This window comes from Rhinatrema bivittatum, chromosome 4, assembly GCF_901001135.1.
Source record: "Rhinatrema bivittatum chromosome 4, aRhiBiv1.1, whole genome shotgun sequence".
In the NCBI taxonomy this organism is placed as follows: Eukaryota; Metazoa; Chordata; class Amphibia; order Gymnophiona; family Rhinatrematidae; genus Rhinatrema; species Rhinatrema bivittatum.
Window position 1 is genome coordinate 355,026,658 of NC_042618.1, and position 17,015 is coordinate 355,043,672.

Here is a 17,015-nt window from a genome sequence, read left to right on the forward strand (position 1 = left end):
CCTTTGCTGCAATAACATGACTGAAACAACACCAGAACAAACCCCTACAGCCCAGTCAACAGCCAGCCCCCTATCAACCAACATACACCCTTACTATTCTATTAACCTCTCACTGACCACTGAGACTCCAATGTAAGATGATATTTCTGGGCATGACCACTGTAAAATAGAAGCTCTTCCACCTTGTCCTAACTATAAGACGTAAATCCTACGCCTGACTACAACATGATAAGAGTTCCTTTCACTTTGACCTCCATTAATGTTCCTCTCCCTCATTAACCATTTCCATGTTCCATTCATATCCCTTGTTAACCACTTCCATGTTACAATTGTTCAATGTATTAGACAAAGGAAACGCCTGATTTCCTGCAGTTTTTGGTTGAATGTAAACCGATGTGATATGTAAAATCGAACACCAGTATAGAAAAAATAAATAAATAAAATACATAAGACAGTAATATCTACAGCACATGTGAGAGAACAGCAGTTATAAGACAATCCTATTTGTTGCAGTTCAAGCAGAAGTGAAAGATGGGGCAAAAATCTGGTGAGGAAAAATTAAATAACGGGGGAAAAAAAAAGAAATGAGACACTAGATTTGCACCCTTTATCAATTGCCAGTTTTCATTGCAAAAGCATCCCAGAAGGTAAAACAGCCCATGGCACACAAAGAAAGGATGCAAACTGCTGGAGCAGGTACTGCACTCAACAATATCAGCACATACACAACAAGCGCAGAAAAGTTTCCAGATGGTCAGTTTTTAATATACATCAAGTAATTCATATATGGCAACTCCACTGTATATAGAATGATACTTTTTAACGGGTCCCCCGAAACGGACCCCGTGTTTCGCCAAGCAGGCTGCGTCGGGAGGGACAATTTTTAATGACACCAATCGGTGTTCCAGGCTGTATTAATACTGGAAATTTTTCGGCGCTTGTTGTGTATGTATACAAGGAAAGGATGACATATCCTGAAAGCTGGCCTTTTTTCCTATCAAAACCTAGCAGTGCTTCATTTTAACAATGAGGCAATTTTTTGGCATCTGTGTTTTAATTTTTTTGTGCAAGTAAGGCATGAACATAAGAGTTACAATTCACAATCACTCCCAACTTTTTAGAGATGGTTTTCTGTTGACACCTTAAAACTGGCACTAGAAGCCTAAAGAGATGCATTTCAACACAACAAACATCTTAGCTGGCTAGGCTGAAATGTACTATCTTAAAAATAAAACAGTTTTTGAGAAAGTGCCCCTTGCAAAATTAATTTGCCAAAAAGATGAACCTGTAACTTTTAGTACCTAAGATTAGTCAAATTCCAGACATGTAGTTGGTAGACTTGATAAAAGTATTGACCTTTAATTGGTGCATTATTCATTTAAAAACATTGTATGCCCCATTATCCTACATTCTAAGTAGTTTACAGTTAAACATACACAAGATCAAAACAAGTACATCAGCACAGACAATATATCATAACAATCTGTACATCAAGCTGTACTTGGAGTCTCTTACTAACCATATTAAATGCTCTTGTGGAGCCACCTTTTGAACTTTTGGGTTCAACTTCTCTTTAAAACATCCCTGTTCACTTTTAGGTAAAGCCTGTTGCTGTCAAATGGTAGCAACTGCTTGTTAAGGTACTGGTAAATAATGCAAAAGGGATAATGCTTAGGGCTGCATTAGAAGTACAAGATAAAAACTAAACAGATGACTCAGACCAATAATAAACAACTTGGATCAGGATTAGTTATTGCAATGTGTTTACAGAAAAGACGGAGTGTAAACCAGACTCTCTCAACCCACCCCTTATATCTGTATGAAATGGCTGAGCCTGTTTACCATATCCCGTACTCTGGTTCTCAGATTAGCTCTCAATGCAATGAGAAACTGCATGCACACATGCCTCCCTTGGTCTGACTGACTATCACAGATTTCTGCATTATCCTACCTCTTTGGGGTCTCCACTTCATGGCATTATTTCCACTAAAGGAAGCTTTTTGCTCACTCTGACCCTTGCATTCAGTTGCAACAGCTAGCCCCTACAATGCAGATAAATAATTTTAAGCATTAGCACTCTAGCTCTGGAAATATTTTTTTGGGGGGGTGGCAGGGAAGCACAGAGACAGGGTACTGAAAACACCCCCTTGTTCTTATTGATTTTCTTACTGAGGTTTTTGAAAGAAAAAGGCTTTTTTTTTTTTTTATTGTTTGATACTTCAAAGCAGATTACATTTAGGTACTGCAGGCATTTCACTATCCCCAAAGGCTTTACGATCCCTTTAAAAAAAAAAAGGATTTATCAATTTTTTTCCTTTTTGCATCTCACTTTGTTACAAATATGTTCGATTCCTTCTTATCTCTGCAACACGTTTCTTCTCTTAAAATTAGCTTTAAAACATTTCTACAACAGTATCCATAACAGCATGCTTCATCATCAAATCAGATCAGAAAGTGAGGTGTTCTGAGCAAATGATATCCGAACCATACTAAAGAGCAATGATGCGAGAAAAAAAAACTACTGATGAAGGCAATAACACTGATACAACACAATGTTAAAAAAAAGGGAGATTTTTTTAGTATTATATTTTTATGATACTATTACATCAGCTAAAAGACCGAGAACTTCTTTCAGTAATATGCACAAAATCTGGCTGGCTGAAACTTTCCATTTTCTTAATGTTAACGTTCCGTTAAATTCAATTATGATTTATAATCATATGGAAAAGACAAATACTCTAAAGCAACTTTGGTCACCATACAGTGAGGGTGTACTGGCTTTATACTCTTGTTTTATGGATGTCACATCAAATAAAAGCTACAAGCACTAGGAGGCTGACAGTCTAACTGATAAATGTGGTGGCTTACAATTTTTTACCCATTTTCACGCCGCACGTTTTAAAGATGCGCTTTTTCCAAAAACACAAGGATAGCACATCATTAGCTACAGGATGGTGGGGATAGAAGAAACCCAATTAAGTCATACACATATTTTTTTTTTCATGTGATCAAACGCAACAGATCTGAAATGAAATTCTGCAGGAGGAAGTAAAAAAAAGGGCATCTCTCAGCCGATCAGGATTACCGCTAGCAGAATTATACAGACAGAAGCAGCCCTCCCTCTAGCACTCACCCCCGAGGCCAGGAGCCGCTGCTGCACATGCACATCCATCGGAGTCGTGGGTGCAGCGGCAACTGCTGAGGAGGAAGCGGAAGCAACAGTAGCAGCCATCAAGCTCATCCACTGATTCCCGCCAGAGTGTCAGCAGCCTGCACCCCGCCCAGCAACGCACACGCGCTGTCGCAGATCCAGCAGACCAATCAGCTGAGCAGAAGCTACAGCGAGGCGGGGCGGCTCCGGCCACGCTCTACTCGCTTCCCTTCCCCTGTTTTGCGATGGGATGCTGTAGGCACCTCGAAGAGTCGTGATAAGGGTATCTCGGGCCACCTTTATACGCGGATAATGTCTGTTAACGTGAATTCTAGGGTTAAAAAAAAAAAAGACGTTTTCGAGTTTGCTCCCGTTTCTTTACGGGAAAGGGCAGAGTAAAGCGAGGCTCCTTTCTGCGCCATTACTTTACTTGGACATTAAAATTTAAGATACCAATTTGGAAGTGGAGAGGGCGGGGTAGTTGTTTCCACCCACCCCATTCTTTTGTAACTAGCTATATGATTGTCTCCTAGAACAAGCAGGATGGTAGTCCTCGCATGTGGATGACATCATCCAATGGAACCCGGCCGGAAAACTTTTGAAAGTTTCTAGAAGCTTTGACCAGCAGACTGAACATGCCTAGCCTGCTACTATCCACACGTGCATATGAGGTCCCCCTTCAGTCTTCTTTGGCACGTGATCATGGAACTCCACATTTTTCTTGTTCTCCATAAAATTTGGGCTCTTGCTAATGTCCTCGTCAGGTCCCCTTCGCAGTTGATGCTTCCTCGGTGTGGTAGGTCTCTTTTACAATTTTTCCCACCTTTACAGATGATTCCCGACTCTCGCGCCAAGGTGACCGCTGGTCATCGCACGCCAGGTATTTTTCATGACTTCCACTGGTTGTCGTGGGTGCCCCCAGCACCCGCGGACCATATCTATCACAGATCTGCATGAGGTTTGCATCCTCTGCCTGGAGGCCTCGCACAATGTCCGTAGGTGCCATCTGTGTGATCAGATGACAGGGCGTCTGGCACACCTTAATAAAATGTAGAAACTTTTCAGGGCCCCAGAGTTTGCCCTGTCTGCTCCTGCACCGGTCCTGTCGATGCTGAGGGGTTGTGGGGAGCCCTCTGACACACTGCCTCTGGCTGTTCCTCTCGCCAGTATCTCCACGGATTGAGGGGACGGTGATAGATGCTCGATGGTCTCACTGATCTCCCGGATATCGGGATCGTCCGCTTGTTCAGCACCGGGGAAAGACTGGGCTGAGCACCAAAAGAGATCCCCCAAACAATCGTCACTGGTCGCCACCAATGGCTGCTGGACCGCCATCGAAGTGGCACCAGTCATCAAAGGCCCCATCCTTCGATGCCCCTGGTAGTCCTAGGCGTTCCCTCCCTGACACTGGTGCCAGGCACCATGCCACCTCAGAGATCAGAGGAAGAGCCGGTGAGGCTTCTGCCCCCTCCTTCAGGCCTCACCACTCAGGACTTTCAGGAGGAGCTGGACCACAGGGTGCAGTCCGCAGTGCTTAAGGCTCTCCAGAGTGTTGAGCTGCCAGTGCCACCGGCCTCCACCGGTGCCCAAGCCTCCGCCTTTCGATGCTAGCACTCTTGCTGGAGTGTCTGGAGGTCCTCCTGGGCACCCTGCTGATGCAACTGGTGCCCGAGAGAACCTCAGTTCCCCAGCAGCTACTGATGTCCCCCATCGGAGCAATTCCGATTTTCAGGTCCACCAAGGAGGAAGATACAGCAGGTACCATGTTTCCCAGACCATGGTTCCCCGCCCCTCCAGCCTACTGCGGCCTCTGATCCCCTCGATGCCAGGGAAACCGTTGCTGCCTGCGGTGTCCTCTAGACCTCCGAAGCCATTGGATCCCAGGGTTGATACCCCTCATGGGCCTCTCTCACGGCATAGTAGTCCCAGTGAGGAAGAGGAGGAGGGGCATTACGATACACCCCCCCCCCTCCCCCTCCCCGAGGACCTGTCCTTTATGGAGTTTCAGGGCCATAGCTGAAGCCATTCCCTTTCAACTCCTTACGGAGGAGTATGCGCAACACACGATGGTGGAAGTCCTCCAGTTCGTCGACACTCCTAAGGAGATTGTGGAAGTTCCTATTCATGATATTTTTAAGGACCTCCTCCTCCGCATATGGAATCACCTCATTTCTATCTCCCCCATCAATAGAAAGATCAATGCCACCTACTTGGTGCAGCAGGCCATGGGGTTTGAAAAACGGCATCTCCTGCACCAGTCGGTGGTCGTGGAGTCCGCCTTGAAAAAGATCCAGTACCCCCGCACCCATGCCTCCGCCCCTCTGGGTTGTGAGCCCAGGGCAGGAAAGTCTTCCAGATGTCATGCTGGTAGCTCGCATTGCTGCCTACCAGCTTTATATGTCTCAGTATAACCGGGTCCAGGATTTTGGTGAGGGCCTGCCTCAACAGCAGCAAGAGGCTTTCTCGGCCATTACCCTGCTGGGTCTCAAAGCAGGAAAACATGAGGTGCGTTCCACCTACGATGTTTTCAAGACAGCGGCCCGAATGGCGGCAGTGGGCATCGGTGCCACGAGAATGGCATGATTCCGGGCCTCTGACCGCCGGCCGGAGGGTTAGGATAGGCTGGCCGACCTCTCCTGCACACATGAAAACCTCTTTGGGATAAGGTCCGGGATGCATAAGCGCAGTTGAAGGACCATCATGATACCCTTCAGCTCTCCGCTAGTGCCTCTGAAGGCCCATCTTTGGCCAGGAAATCCTCCAGGCCGGGTTCCTGGAAGCCATTTTCCCAGCAGAGGAAATATTCTCCAGCCTTCCAGGCTCGTATGCCGTGCACCGGTTCCAGGGGCCATTCTTGCCAGCAGCGAGCACCCAGATCCCAACCGGTGCCCTGGCCACGGGTTTTTGATTGACTGTGAGGGAGTGAAAGTCAGTTGACCGTACCCCTGACACCACATCTCCCAGTCAGTGGCAGGCTCCTGAGCTTCGCCCACCGCTGGGGATCACGTCGGACCGATGGTTCCTCACTATCATCCGTCAGGAGTACGTCTAAACTTCAGTCGGCTCCCATAGACCTCTCCCCCATGTCCATCGAGGGGTTCATCCACCCACCAGGTCATACTTCAGACGGAACTCGCTGCCCTCCTCGGGGTGGGCACGATGGAACCGGTCCCTCGCCATCACCAAGGTTGAGGGTTCTATTCGAGGTATTTCCTCATTCCGAAGAGGAATGGCAGCTTGCACCCCATTCTCGACCTCCAGGCATTGAACAAGTTTCTCCTAAGAGAAAAGTTCAAGATGGTCTCTCGGCACACTAATCCGGCTCCTCCAAAGAGGAGACTAGCTTTGGTCCCTCGTTCTCAAGGAGGCTTACGCACACATTGCAATTGGCCCCAGCCACTGGAAGTACCTCCGCTGCGTGGTGAGGAAAGCACAGTACCAGTACAAAGTGCTGCCCTCCGGGCTGTCATTGGCCCCCCGCGTCTTTACCAAATGCCTAGCGGTGGTGGCCACCTACCTCAGGCGTCGCTCAGTGCACGTGTTCCCCTACCTGGACGACTGGTTGGTCAAGAGCGACTCCTGTTCCAGAGCCTTGCATGCTCTGGCTTTGATGGTGCAGACACTGCAGACAGTGGGGTTTGTCATAAACGTCCCCAAGTCTCATCTTTGCCCATCTCCGCAGTTGGACTTCATAGGCGCCAGGCTGGACACTGTGCAGGCGAAACCTTTTTGCCCCGGGACTGGGCGATCGCCCTTGCCTCACTGGCTACCCTCATCCGGAGCAGCCGGAGAGTGCCATGTGGCCCCTCTGGCTTGCCTTTGCATGATGAGAGTCCAATGGACCCTATGGTCCCAGTGGCAGCAGGCTTCACAAGATCTTGAGGCGCCCGTCTCAGTTACAGACCCTCTAAGAGTGTCTCTGTCCTGGTGGGAAGATCTTTCGAACCTAGAAAAAGGACTTTCCTTCCAGCCCTCTCCATCTCAGATGATTCTTACCACAGATGCTTCCCCTCAAGGCTGGGGAGCCCATGTGAACAGTATCCGCACGCAAGGTCTCTGGACTGCCTCCAAAGCCTGCTCTCAGATAAACTTCGTGGAGCTTCGGGCAATCCGGTACGCCTTGTGGGCGTTCAGGGACCAGTTGTCGTCCAAGGAAGTCCTGGTTTGTACGGACAACCAAATTGCGATGTGGTATATCAACAAGCAGGGCAGCACAGGTACATTCCTCTTCTGCCACAAGGCGATACAAGTGTGGACCTGGCCCCTTTCGTAGGGAATATCTCTGCGAGCAACCTACCTGCCAGGCCATCTCAATGTGCAAGTGGACCGTTTAAGCCGTTCCTTCTCCAGCCACACGAGTGGTCTCTCCACCCAGAAGTAGCAGCCGAGCTGTTTCGCTAGTGGGGTACACTGGATGTGGATGTGGGCCTCCTGACCCCCACAAGACTTGCCAAAAGTCCAGCGGGGGTCCAGAAGCGACCTCCTGCACTCGAATCGTATTGCCATATTGCAAAATGGCGCCGGCCGTATGGCCATATTGCCGTATGGGCAATACGGCCGGCGCCATTGGCCATACGGCCGGCACCATTTTGCAATACGGCAATATGGCCATACGGCCGGCGCCATTTTGTATTGCAAAATGGCGCCGGCCGTATGGCCATATTGGCGCCGGCCGTATGGCCATTTTGCAATACGATTTGAGTGCAGGAGGTCGCTCCCGAACCCCCGCTGGACTTTTGGCAAGTCTTGTGGGGGTCAGGAGGCCCCCCCAAGCTGGCCAAAAGTCCCTGGGGGTCCCGGAGCGATCTCCTGCGCTCGTGACGTCGGGGGACAGGAACCAAAATGGCGCCGGCACCGGCGCCATTTCTATTAACATACCCGTGGCCCGAGAGTGGAAGATCACACCGGGACCCCCCCCACAGGACCCCAGGTAATTTAAGACATTTTGGGGGGGTTCGGGAGGGTGGGGGATGTATTTTAAAGGGTCGGGGTGGGTTTTAGGGTTGTTTTAGTGTGCCGGTTTTCCCGCCCTCCCCCGATTTACGATTTACACGATTTTAAAAAAAACAAAACTGCGACGATCCGATTCCCTACCCCCCCAGCCAAAATCGATCGTTAAGACGATCGATCACACGATTCACATCTCTAGTAAACAGACCTTGTCGAACTGGCTGGTGGATTGCATTGCCTTCTGCTATGCGCAGGCAGGCCTTCCGCTAGCCGGAAGAGTAAAGGCTCACTCTGTGCGGGTTATGGCAACGTCTGTGGCGCATTTGCATGCAGTCTGCATCGAGATCTGCTGGGCCGCAACCTGGAGTTCTCTGTATGTTTGCTGCTCATTATTGCTTGGATAAAGACCAGCATCAAGACAGTACCTTTGCTTAGTCCATCCTGCACAAACCTATTCCAGGCTGAACCCAACTCTTCATGCCTTTGTGGGAATCAGACAGTCCCCTGCTGTTCCACAGCGTCACAGTTGTGTTGTGCCCATTGGCACTTTGGTCGCTGATGGTCTGTCCTGTTAGCAGGGGCGGTCTGGAGCTTGGCATTCACCCACATGTGATGTCTACCATCCTGGTTGTCCTAGGAGAAAGCAAGGTGCTTACCTGTAACAGGTGTTCTCCTACGACAGCAGGATGTTAGTCCTCAGGAATCCTGCCTGCCTCCCCATGGAGTTGGGTTATCCTTTCGGTTTGTTTTATTTTTTCGCTCATTTTTTTCTGTTACGAGACTGAAGGGTGACCTCTTGTGGACATGCGGATAGTAGCTGTTACGGGCCCGACCCGCAGAGGTCCGCGGGCTGGCTGGTGGCTGCCGCAGCGTTCCTGTAGCCTAGTCAGGCTGGTAAAGTTTCTTTGCGGCGTTCCCTCTGGGCTGGCCCTGCCCCTAGGTGCGTGTGCGCGCGGTGACCCAACTCTTAAAAGGGCCAGGGTGGGAAATACTCAGCACCTCCCAGGAGTGACGTCAAGACGCTCCCAGGGTATTTAAACCCTGCACCAACTCCACTCCTGGCCTTGCAACGAGGTTCGCTCTTGTAGAGAGTTACTAGTTGCTGCTTCCGATTACTGGTTCCTGACCTTGGCTTCCGACTACTGGCTTCTGACTTTGGCCCGTCCACTGACTTCTGACTCCGGCTTTCATCCAGGAGGCCTCTCCTAAGTCCAAGCGGCTCAGGTCCTCATGAGCTCCTCTCAGGGGGACTGCGGGCTTCCAGTGGTGAAGTTGCAGTTGGCCTCCTGGCTTCAGCTCCACTCTTCTCTATCCCTTGGAACTCCTCTTCAGACACCGACCCACAGGAGACCGCACGTAAGTCCAAGCAGCTCGGGTCCTCACGGGCTCCTCCTGGGGGGACCTCGGGCTTCTAGTGGTGAAGATCCCTCCGGTCTCCTGCCCTGTGCCGCCTCCCGGCTTCGACTTCCACTTCGGGTCTTTCCACGGTGTGTCATCATCTGTCCCAGCCGGCTCAAGGGTCCATGAATCCAACAGTTTGCAAGGCCATGGACCCGGCGGACATGGTGGGCTTAAAGGCCATCCCCGGAATCGCCCAACGTTTGCAACAACAGCAAGTCTGTCTTGATGCTCTGATGGTGACTGTAGACAGACTGGCCAATCGTATTAATGGAACACCTGCACTTGTACCTCCTGTGCCAGTTGCCGCAGCTGATCCTGGACCAGCAACGCCCACGCAGCTGCCGGCACCCTCATGGTACTCGGGGGAAGCGAAGTACTGCCGTGGATTCCTCAATCAGTGTTTCATCCGATTCAATCTGCTGCCTTCCCAGTTTTCTACGGATCAGATTAAGACCAGTTATGTTATTTCTTTGTTGGACAGGAAGCCCCTGGCCTGGGCCTCTCTGCTATGGGAGTGTAAAGATCCCCTTCTAGGGAATCTGGAACTGTTTGTCTCGGCCTTTTGACATATCTTTGACGAGCCTTCTCGCAGACGCACTGCCGCCTCTGAGTTACTTCAGCTACGCCAAGGCAGTCGGTCCCTTGCCGAGTATGCGGTGGAATTCTGTACCCTGGCAGCCGAGCTAGACTGGAGGGATGACAGCCTCCACGGCATATTCTTGGAAGGTATCTCTTCAAGACTCCAAGACAAGCTAGCACCAAGGGACCTCCCAGATGAACTGAACAGCCTGATTGATCTGGCTGGACGGGTGGACCGCCAAATCCAATGCCATTTTCGGGAAGGGAGGTCCGGTCTTAAGCCCAGTAACTCTGGGTCTACATTTCCCTGACCGGTACCCTCCTCCTTTGCCTCTCCCAGAGACCAAGATGTAGAGCCTATGCAGTTGGGTCAAGGTCCAATCTTGCAGGAAGAGAGAAGACGACGCCGCGCTCAAGGTCTGTGCCTATATTGTGGTGGCAAGGGGCACTTCCTAGCCCGATGTGGTGAGTGGCCGGGAAACGCCAGAACCTAGGGATCATTGGAGAGCTGACCCTAGCTAATACATGTTCCGCCTCCTCCTCATGTACTGTACCGGTTACCCTCGTCTACCCCGGGGGTACATTTGATACGCTGGCTTTGGTCGACTCCGGAGCTGGAGGGAATTTCATCCTCGCAGACCTCGTCCAGCAGTTGCAGATTGGGGTCCAACCCCAAATTCCTCCTATCCGGGTATCTTCGCTTCACGGTACTCTCCTTCCGGGGAGCATTACTACCTGCACCAAGCCCTTGGTCCTTCACATCGGCCTCCTGCACGTGGAAGAGATCTCTTTCCTTATACTGGAGAAATCCATGCATCCCATCATCTTGGGTTTACCCTAGCTACAGCAACATTCCCCAGTCATACAATGGTATACTTTTCAGATCGCATCTTGGGGTCCGTCTTGTTTTGACTCCTGCCTGACGAATATTCCTCGTCCCAGTGTGCCTCTCTTGACCACACCCATGGCACTCCAGCCACAGTATCAAGACTTTGAAGATGTCTTCTCTAAGGAGAAAGCTGAACTTCTCCCGGAACACCGGCCCTTTGACTGTGCCATTAACCTGGTCCCTGGCACTATGCCTCCCAAGGGATGGGTTTACCCCTTGTCACTTCCTGAAACTCGAGCCCTCTAACTCCCCCACCAGGGCCGGGTTCTTCTTTGTGGCCAAGAAGGATGGGTCACTCCGATCGTGCATCGATTAGCGCGGCCTCAACACCATCACGCGACGGGACAGGTACCCTTTTCCTCTGATTCCAGAGTTACTAGACCGGATGCAAGGAGCGAAGTTCTTTACCAAGCTGGACCTCCGGGGTGCCTGCAATTTGGTACGGATACGACCCAGCGACGAATGGAAGACCGCCTTCAATACTAGAGATGGGCACTACGAATATTTTGTCATGCCCTTTGGCTTATGCAACTCCCCTGCGGTCTTTCAAAACCTCATGAATGAGGTCTTGAGGGATTTGTTGCATACCTTGGTCATAGTGTACCTCGATGATGTGTTGGTTTATTCTAAGGATTTGTCCACACACTGTGTACAAGTGCAACAAGTACTACAGAAACTTCGGGACAATCGCCTCTTTGCCAAGTTAGAGAATTGCCAGTTCGAGCAGGAATCCTTGCCGTTCCTCGGATATATAGTCTCATCCACGGGCTTCCATATGGACCCTGATAAAGTGGCGGCCATTCAGGACTGGCCACAGCCAGTAGGGGTCAAGGCCCTACAATGCTTCCTGGGCTTTGCTAATTTCTATCACCAGTTCATACCCCATTACTCCTGGATGGTGGCACCGCTTACGGTCCTTACCAGGAAGGGTGCCAATGTGAAGAATTGGTCCCAGATGGCAATAAGTGCTTTCCAGAGGCTGAAGGAAGCCTTTCTCCTTGATGTCTGTCTCCACCATCCAAATCTGCAGTGTCAGTTATTCGTGGAGGTAGATGCATCTGATTTTGCGGTAGGGGCTGTCCTAAGCCAGTTATCCAGTAAAGGCAAACCGTTACCATGTTCCTATTATTCTCGCAAATTCTCTCCAGTGGAGAGAAATTACAGTATCGGCGATAAGGAGCTTCTGGCCATCAAGCTCGCGCTGGAGGAGTGGCGGCAGTGGCTGGAGGGGGCCCAATACCTCGTGATCATCTATACGGATCACAAGAACCTGGAATCCTTGTGCCGAGCTCAGCGCCTTAATTCTCGACAAGCCCGATGGTTGCTCTTCTTTAGCCGGTTCAGTTTCCTCCTCTGGTACAGGCCAGCCTCCAAGAACATTAGAGCAGACACCCTCTCATGCACAGCTGAAACAGAGGATACCCCGGATCCGCCCCGCTATATTCTCGATCCAGCCAAAGTCCTTCTTGCAGCTTCAGAGGTGGTTCCTATGGGTAAGACGGTCATACCCGTTCGCCTGCACAAGAAGGTATTGTCATGGGCTCATGACTCGACCGCAGGGCATTCGGGAGTCGCTTGGACCTTGGATCTGCTGACCAAATATTACTGGTGGCCTCAGGTCAGGAGAGATGTTCGTCTTTACGTCAGCTCCTGCCTGACCTGTGCTCGACTAAAGACGCTGACTGGCCCGTGGGGGCTCCTTCAACTATTGCCTATCCCCACCGAGCCATGGACTCATTTGTCGACCGACTTCATCGTGGACTTGCCACCTTCGGACAGTGATATGGGTCACGGTCGACCGTTTTTCGAAGATAGCCCACTTCGTCCCCCTCACTAAGTTACCAACAGCTCCTGAGCTCACTAGTCTGTTCACCCAGCACATCTTTCGCCTACACGGACTTCCTCTCCATATTGCCTCCGACTGGGGCTCACAGTTCACGGCTAAATATTGGAGAGCACTCTGCAAGAAATGTGGGGTCCAGTTGGACTTCACGACCACCTTTCATCCCCAAGGCAATGGCCAAGTGGAGCGCACAAACTGCACCTTGAAAGCCTTCCTCCGAGCCTTTGTGGGAGATCTAAAAGATGATTGAGTGGCTTTACTCCCATGGGAAGAATTCTCCTACAACCACCATAGACATTCGGCCACCGGTAGGCCTCCATTCCAGGTAGTCTATGGGAGATGTCTCCGCCCTCCTTTGCCTTGGCAATTGGCTGTCCCATCACCAGCCGTGCAACTCACAGCCCAACAGATACTCAGCCTCTGGGGCTCTACTCGGGAGAAACTTCAACGCACAGCAGTCACATCAAAGAGGTATGCGGACCGTCTGCGACGTCTAGCCCCAACATTCCTTCCCGGGGACAAGGTATGGCTAAGTATCAAACACCTTCGCCTGCGGGTTCCTTCGATGCGCTTGGCTCCAAGGTACATTGGCCCGTTCCCAGTCACAGAACGAGTGGGTGCTGTGTCCTACCGTCTCTGTCTTCCCTCTACGCTCAGGGTTCATAACGTTTTTCACGTCTCATTGCTCAAGCCGTTGGTCTTGTCCATCTTCCACAACAAGGCCCCGGAACCTGCTGCCCCTGCAGCTCAGGAGGACACGGTCTACCAAGTAAAAGAGGTATTAGATGTGCGCTTCCACCTCAGACGATGGGAATATCTCCTCTCCTGGGAGGGCTATGGCCCGGAGGAGAATTCATGGGAGCCTGCCTCCAACATTTTGGATAAATCCCTTCTTCAACAGTTTCATCTACGCCACCCTGCTAAGCCCAAGTCCCCAGGAAGAGGGTGTAGAAGGGAGGGTACTGTTACGGGCCCCACCCGCGGAGGTCCAGGGGCCAGCCCTTCACCTACCCCAGGATGTCTGGTGGCTGCCGTGGAGTTCCTGCAGCCTAGTCAGGCCGGTAAAGTTTCTTCGTGGCGTTCCCTCTGCGAGGGAGATGCTGCAGACGTCTGGACTGGCCCTGCCCCTAGGCGCGCGCGGACCCGACTCTTAAAAGGGCCAGCGCGGGAAATACTCAGCACCTCCCAGGAGTGACGTCAGACGCTCCCACGGTATTTAAACCCTGCACCAACTCCACTCCTGGCCTTGCAACGAGGTTCGCTCTTGTAGAGAGTTACTAGTTGCTGCTTCCGATTACTGGCTCCTGACTCGGCTTCTGACTTCGGCTCGTCCACTGGCTTCTGATTCCGGCTTTTGTCCACTGGTTCCTGACTCCGGCTTTCATTCAGGAGGCCTCTCCTAAGTCCAAGCGTCTAGGGTCCTCACGAGCTCCTCTCGGGGGGGGACCGCGGGCTTCCAGTGGTGAAGTTCCAGTTGGCTTCAGCTCTACTCTTCTCTATCCCTTGGAACTCCTCTTCAGACACTGACCCACAGGAGACCGCACGTATGTCCAAGCGGCTCGAGTCCTCACGGGCTCCTCCTGGGGGGACCTTGGGCTTCCAGTGGTGAAGATCCCTCTGGTCTCCTGCCCTGTGCCGCCTCCCACTGTGGGTCTTTCCACAGTATGTCATCATCTGTCCCAGCCAGCTCAGGGGTCCACAAATCCAACAGTAGCAGGCTGGGCATGTTCAGTCTGTTGGGCAAAGCTTCTAGAAACTTTGACAAAAGTTTTCCGTGCCGGGCTCTATCGGATGATGTCACCCACGTGTGAGGACTAACATCCTGCTGTCCTAGGAAAACACCTTTTACAGATAAGCAACTGCGGTTTCTCCATGGATAAGTATACAATGCTTTCACACAAATTGGTGATGTAAGCCTCTGGAATCGAAAACAGGCATGCTCTCCTTTTCGTAGCTTAGAAACATCTAGAACTTTGAGCATATGTGGGCATTGCTGCTCACCTGACCCTTCTCCATGCCCGCTAAAGTATCAAGAGAGACTATCAAGTCTTTCTCTCTCGCAGAAGTTGTCTTCGCAGAAAGGAGAACCATCTTTTAAACTGGTACCGATGTTGCAAGCAAATATCTGTCCAGGACACTCATAAATAAATAAGATCTGCTTATGAGCACTTGTTCAGAATGACCGCCCACTTAGCTAAAAAATCTGGACGGTCCGTAAACATTAAAGGTGCTTTATTCATCCGTAAACCTCTTGGGATGAGTTGCTGTTTGACATACTCAATGAGTGTGACTCCATGCAATTCTGCTCTAACTTTTCTTTTATGTAATTTCATGAGATCTCCTAGGAGATCTGTGGATGGTGGTGGAACCTCTTGATTAGAAAACAAAGAAGACTCTTGTGCCACTAGAGCTACGTGGTCAGCAGAATAGCTAAAAATGTCTTTCCAATCTGTGGCTGCCATTTGAAACTGGAATAATGTGTATAAATACTCAAAAAATGGTCCAGTGAATGCTAAACACTTAAGATATAGACCGCCCAGATTTTTTAGCTAAGTGGGCGGCCATTCTGAACAAGTGCTCATTAGACCTGATGGTTCTCATCATTGAATATACCAAATCAGCATCAGAAGAAATTCAAGCGGAGATCGTTGTGCTAGAGGATGAATTTAAGCAAAATAAGTCTATAGATGATATTCAATCCTCGTTAGATGACCTTCAGCAATCAATTGATAAATTTAACTCAGATATCAAACGTGGTAAAATTTCCAAATTCAATAGAGATAAGAAAGATTATGCTGATGACAATGTATACACATGGTTGAATCCCTCAGAAGAAGCGCAGTCCAAACCAAGACAAGTCGCCTTTGCAACATCTGATGACTCCTCAGAAGGATCAGAAGAACATGTGGACACCCGCCATAAGAAACATTTTTTAGACAAGCGCAAAAAACAACCCAAACCAGCTCGAGCTCGCGCCAAAAAGACCAATCAATCAAGGACATCAGAAGAGGACACAGCATGGGACAAACCATTCACATGCTCCCAGAGACAAACCAGTCATCGATAGTCAACTTATCACAACACAGTCTAACTATGGAAGAAAAATCTGTATTAAATAAAGGTTTATCCTATGTTCCCACCAATCAACATGATCCTTTTAAATGCAGAATTGCACTGCACAAGTTTTTTCGCACATTGATGGTGAAGTTGTTTTTTCAGACTCAATTAGGCACATTTACAGATATATCTATAGTTAAACCACAATCTCGCTGGATGCCTCCAGGTCCAATTGACCCTCAGATCAAAGCTTTTCAGACCTTGGTTCTTAATGAGATCACTAATATGGAAACACGCCGTCCTAAAGTATTTCACAATTTAACTACCAGAGAAAATCAAGCATTACAGACTTTGTCCAAGAATGCTGGGATTGTCATCAAGCCCGCAGACAAGGGCGGTGCAGTGGTGATTATGGATCAAACTTATTATAATATGGAAATTAAACGTCAACTCCAGGATACAAAATATTATCGACACTTATTAGTGGATCCTACCCCAGAGTTACGTTTCCAAATTCAGCAACTGTTACAAGTCGCTACTACGTTAGTTTTTTTAACCACTAAAGAACACAACTTTTTGAACGTACAACATCCACGCACACCAGTCATTTATGGCATTCCTAAAATACATAAGAATCTTGAACATCCGCCGTGTAGACGTATTGTGTCAGCCAACGGATCGATATTAGAACCATTGGCCAAATTACTAGATATTTTTCTACAACCAACGGTCATCCAAGCTACATCATACATAAAAGACACGTCTGATATGCTTCAGAAACTATCAAGATTAGGTCCATTGTCCACAAATACCATTTTAGTCAGTTTGGATGTGGAATCCTTATACACCAATGTTCCACAAGATGATGCACTGGAATTGGTAAAAGAAATACTGTCCAATAGGCCACGACCTCAACGTATTCCCACAGAATTTCTGTTATCTTTAACACAACTGGTTCTTTTTAACAATTTTTTTGCATTTCAACAAGAATACTTTTTACAAGTTCATGGGGTAGCTATGGGCTCTCCCATAGCCCCAGATATAGCAAATTTATTTGTTTCCAAATTTGAAGAAACCACAGTCTATCAGTCAACTTTTTTTGCAAACATCCACTCATGGGCAAGATATATTGACGATATGTTTTT

The 17,015-nt window shown here is 49.5% G+C and overlaps 1 protein-coding gene across 2 annotated transcripts in view; it reads right to left on the reverse strand.

The window, feature by feature from the left end:
• COPRS (coordinator of PRMT5 and differentiation stimulator) overlaps positions 1-7,594 on the reverse strand; it is a 30,644-nt gene extending 23,050 nt beyond the window's left edge. The window contains exons 1-2 of one of the 2 annotated variants that reach the window (XM_029600705.1): positions 3,134-7,594; positions 1,952-2,042 (exon numbers count right to left, since the gene is read on the reverse strand). In XM_029600705.1, coding sequence (XP_029456565.1) covers positions 1,952-2,042; positions 3,134-3,241 — 199 coding nt within the window. In that variant the 5' untranslated portion in view covers positions 3,242-7,594. The remainder of the gene's footprint in view (positions 1-1,951; positions 2,043-3,133) is intronic. The other variant, XM_029600706.1, reaches the window with a different exon arrangement.
• Between the last annotated feature and the right edge of the window lie 9,421 nt (positions 7,595-17,015).